Raw genomic sequence first — 5,000 nt, 5'->3', positions numbered from 1 at the left:
TCTACACATGCACACATTTAACATAATTATTGTTTTATCTTTGCAAAATAGGTTTTACGTTAAGTCAATGTTTAGCACACGTTATTTGATATCGAGAGAGAGCGAAGCAATGAGCTTTAGAGAGAGAAAAAAAAAAAAGAAAAAAGAAAGTGAAATAAAAAAAAACGAAAAAAAGAAAGAGAAAGCAAAAAAGATTTTGCTTTCCCGTCTACCAACACACTTTTGTTACATTTAAATAAGTCGAATTTCAGTCTAGTCACTGTGCTGAATGGCCCGCTGAGAAGAGGGCTACCGCAAGCTTCGATTCGCTAATATTATCGAACGTTTTATCTATTTTAAATTAAATATAAATAAAAGTGAAATTAATCAAAAGGAATTAATCGTTCGACGTTTCGATCGATTAAACATTTTTTTCAAACGAATCGTCAAATTTTTTTTTAAATATACCAGTCAAATTTTCTATCAACGTTCGATTAATATTCCTAACGAGAGAAAGAAAGAATATATATATATATATATATATATATATATATATATATATATACGATCGATAAATTTGCGAATCAAAGAACTCCGTGTTGCACTCGGTGTATCGAGAAGGTTTCGACGCGCGGCATAAAAAGAGTTCGAAGAAAAAAAAAAAAAAAAAAAAAAAAAAAAACAAAAAAAAACCAAAAGAAAAAAGAAGCAAAAAAAAAAGAAAGAGAAAAAAAAGAAAGGAAAAGGAAAAAAAGAAAAATAAAGAAAGAAAAAAGGAAAAAGAAAAAAGAAAGGGTCATACGCAAAGTATATATATATATACACGTTAATGAGATACTTCCCCCCATATCCCTGTTTGTACTGTATCGGTCGATTTATTCGGTCTTATTCGTATATTCCCCGACAATAATCGCCGATCTTACCGTAAAATGACACGATACAAAATGCAAGATTCCCTTGCGACAATATAAACATTTAAACGACAATTTTAATGATCACAGACTGCGTAGGGAATGTCCCGTTTGTTGTATTGAAAAATGAAAGTTCTACTGCAAATTTATATTTTAATTCGCAACGTAGGAACGATCGACCATTAATCATTGTTCAGTTAAAATATCGTATTTATTATTAACATTATTATTATCGAGGTATAATTCTCGATGTTGTGTGTAATTTTTTTCTTTTTTTTTTTTTTTTATTATTATTTCTTCTTTTTTTATTTTTTTTTTTTTTATTTTATTTTCTCCTTTACTTTATGTCATATTTCGTTCTCTCATGTTCCTTCGATATTGTTATTGAAACGAGGCAAAGTACGTCGATCGTTCGCACGTCAGTAGTAATTAATTAATAATACATATATAAATACATATATGTATATATATATATATATGTATATGTATATATATATATATACATACGTAAATATATATATATATATAGATATATATATATATATATACGTGATTCGATTTTTTAGAGCATGTAATGTACCCGTGAATATGCTCTAACATCTGGAAAGTTTCGTTGAATGAGTGTATGAATGAGTCTGACGTAGAGAACATGTTTTCGAAACACGTATGACGAGTGAGAGAATAAGAGAGAGAGAGAGAAAGAGAGAGATGAATGAGTGACGAACGAATGTAGAACGCGATGATACGTCTTGATTGCGTCTGTGCGTGTATGATGCGCGCGTGTAAGTACATGCGATATGATAATATTTAATATTACGATTAACGCATCGAACGCGATGCGTACCGTAATGTAACTCATGAAATAATAGTACTTGGAACATTTTCTTTCAGTTACTGGACACCCTCCCGGTGTGCCAAGATTTTAATCGACAAGTTTGCAACCGTCCCGCCTGCAAGTTTATCCATCTCAGTGACGGTAAGTTATTCGAAAAGGTGTACGATATTTATTTAAACGAAATACACCTTGTACGAGTGTTTTTATTCCGACAAATTGAAAAATATCCACCTTTCAATATCACTTGCATAAACCTTTCACCTCAGATAGTACGAAATGTTTTTTATTATTATTATTTTTTATATTTATTTCATATATGTATATATATTTTTTTTTCTTTTCTCGATTTATCCTGTCTATAAAATCTGTCTACATAAAAAAAAAGAAAAAAAAAAAAATGAAAATAAAAATAAAAATAAAAATAAAAATAAAAGGTCGATAAAAAAGAAACAACTTTTTTAGACATCATCCATACTACTTCTTTTTCCTGCACGTTCGTTTACTCTCCACCTCCTGATTAATCCATCCACCCCATCTCTCTTTTTCTCTCTCTATCTCTCTCTCTCTCTCTCTTTCTCTCTCTCTCTCTTTATCTCTCTAACGAATAGATTTCAACGTCGACAAAATTCTTACTCGTCGAAATATCGCTATAGGCGGAAATAATTCGTTTATTGAAATTCCATAAGAAGCATTTTCTCTCTCTCTTTCTCTTTCTCTCTCTCTCTCTCTCTCTCTCTCTCTCTCTCTCTCTCTTTCTATCCTTCTCCCTCTCTCGTTTCTTCTTTATATTCGTTTTCAATCGTTCTCGCAAATTTGTCGATTCCAGGAACGCGAGACGCATCACAATTACGTACCGATAAATCACTCAGCCTGGCCTCGATTTGAGAGAACCGCACGTACGCACAGTTTCCCCGCATACCTCCCCCATAACCCTCTATCACCCATTTTACTCCCTCTGTGTACCAAGCTTCGACTTCATTTTATTTTATCGTTCCGTTCGATCGAGTTCATTAGTTGTTTCGTAATAGATCGTCCGTTTGCTCTCATTTCACATCACCTTCTACGTAACGTTCATATTTGTTCGAGCTTAGTATACTACTTTCTTTTCTTTTCTATAATTAATTCCTACAAGATGATATTTATATCTAAAGTGAACAGTTAATAGTTAGTTTATTTTTGTTTTTTGTTTTCTTTTTTTTTGTTTCTTTTTTTTTGTTTATTTGCTTTCATTTTCTTTTTATTTTCTAATCCATATTCTCCTCCTCCTCCATTACCGCACCCCTCAACTCTTACCTAGGTATAGGGAAATAATTTTTTAATTTAACTCGAAGGAAGAAAATAAAGAGAAAAAAATAAAAAAATAAAAAAAAAAAAATAAAAAAAGTAAAATAAAATAAAATAAAACTTGAACGTAACACAATTCGTATCGTATTACCTCGTTGGTTTTTCATTACACAGAAATTATCGCCACGAAATCTGATAGCTAAGGTAGTAAGCATACATTTTTCATTTGACTATATCTCTATCGTGAGACATTGAATATGCATGTACCTGTATAGATATACATATATATATATATATATATATATATATTTTTTTTATTTTTTTCGCAGTCACGAATATTAAAATATTTGAACGTAGAAAAACTTCCTTATCGCTTATTATTTTTTTCCCCGTATCAATTAATTTTGAATTTCTAATGATAAAGAAATGAATATACTTATGTGTGTGTGTGTAACTGTACATACGTATGTATATATATGTATGTATGCATATGAATAAATCGATTAAAAAGTATATCATATATTAATATTATAAATATTTTCAGGAAACGTGGAGGTGATCGAGAATCGCGTAACCGTGTGCAGGGACGCAGTGAAGGGTGCGTGTATGCGGCCACAGTGTAAATATTACCACATACCGGTGGCCCTGCCACCGGCACCTCTGATGGCCATAGCAGCACCCGCGACACCCTAGTTACCCGTTCTCCTCTAAAAAGAAAAAAAAAAAAAAAAAAGAAAAAATGGGCCTTCCGAGCTTCGCAACGGGCCAACGAAACGGGAAGAAATCGTAACGGGAAGAGAGAGGGAGGGAGAGAGAGAGAGAGAGAGAGAGTGTGTGTGTGTGTGAGAAAAAGAGAGAGTGAGATAAATAGAGAGAGAGAGAGAGAGAGAGAGAGAGAGAGAGAAGTCGAGCAGAATGGCGCTTTTGGCTCGCGTGCCAGAGCGAATCTCGTGCTCGCTCGTTCTTCGATCGTCTTCGAGAAGAGGGAAGAGAGAAAGAAAAAGAGAAAGGAAGAAAAGAAGAAAAATGGAAGAGGAACGCAACGACGACGACGACGACGACGCCGAGCTTTCTTTTTTCTTTTTTTCTTATTTTTTTTTTCTTTTTCTTTTTTTCTTTCTTTTTTTTTCTTTTTTTGTATTTTTTGTATTTTTTTTTTTCTTTTTTTTTTTTTTTCCTCCCTGCTGAGGGAACATACGAAGACGAGAGGAAGCTGCGTGTCGATTTATCGCCTGTATTATCGATCTTCTCGTCTATTCGTCGATATAAAATTTAATTCATTTCTCGAGTCTCGGCCTTCGCGTATCTCCACGTGCTCGATACAAGACCCTCCATCTCCCCACTCCAACACCCTACCTACCACCCCCCCTCTACTCTACTCTACTCTACTCTACTCTACTCTACTCTACTCTATTGTATCCTACCCTAATCTCTTTTACCTACCGACCCATATAGTCGTGTTACAATTATTAAAAGAATCTCGAATATAGATTCGTAATATTGATATTATTAGAGGAGCCATCCCCTCCTTTATTTATTCGGCGAAGAAAAACGACGATTCGGCGTGGTCTCTTTGAAAATGTGAAAAGGAAAAAAAAGAAAAAAAAAACAAAAGTAAGAAAAAGCAAAAAAAGGAAAAAAATACATAAAGGAAAAGGAAAAAAAATCAAATAAATAACTAAAATAAATAAATAAATAAATAAATAAATAAATAAATAAATATAATTAATAAAATAAAATAAATAAAATAAATAAATAAATCAGCCTGAATGTTGTAATCGTTCAACTTTTATGGAAATATAAATTAGGCACGATCACTCTATTAAACTTACATACATACATACATACGTACATACATACATACATACATATACATTATATTCTAACATAGAACGTTTTTTGATAATCAAAATTGGACGTCACTTTGAAAGTATTTATCTGAACTTATTCGGAAAATTTCAATCTCTCTTTATGTGGTCGTACCTAAAAGG

General features: G+C 32.3%; 1 protein-coding gene across 1 annotated transcript in view; it reads left to right on the top strand.

The window, feature by feature from the left end:
• Positions 1 to 5,000, top strand: part of LOC124955344 (zinc finger CCCH domain-containing protein 28-like) — a 12,223-nt gene that overhangs the window by 4,853 nt on the left and 2,370 nt on the right. Inside the window, exons 2-3 of the mRNA XM_047509642.1 lie at positions 1,782 to 1,866; positions 3,554 to 5,000. The exon at positions 3,554 to 5,000 is cut by the window's right edge and continues 2,370 nt beyond it. Of these exons, the coding sequence (XP_047365598.1) occupies positions 1,782 to 1,866; positions 3,554 to 3,702 (234 nt within the window). The 3' untranslated portion in view covers positions 3,703 to 5,000. The remainder of the gene's footprint in view (positions 1 to 1,781; positions 1,867 to 3,553) is intronic.

The sequence above is a fragment of the Vespa velutina genome, chromosome 1 (assembly GCF_912470025.1).
Source record: "Vespa velutina chromosome 1, iVesVel2.1, whole genome shotgun sequence".
Lineage (NCBI taxonomy): Eukaryota > Metazoa > Arthropoda > Insecta > Hymenoptera > Vespidae > Vespa > Vespa velutina.
The sequence above is the reverse complement of the archived record's forward strand: the minus strand, read 5'-3'. Positions and strand labels throughout refer to the sequence as shown.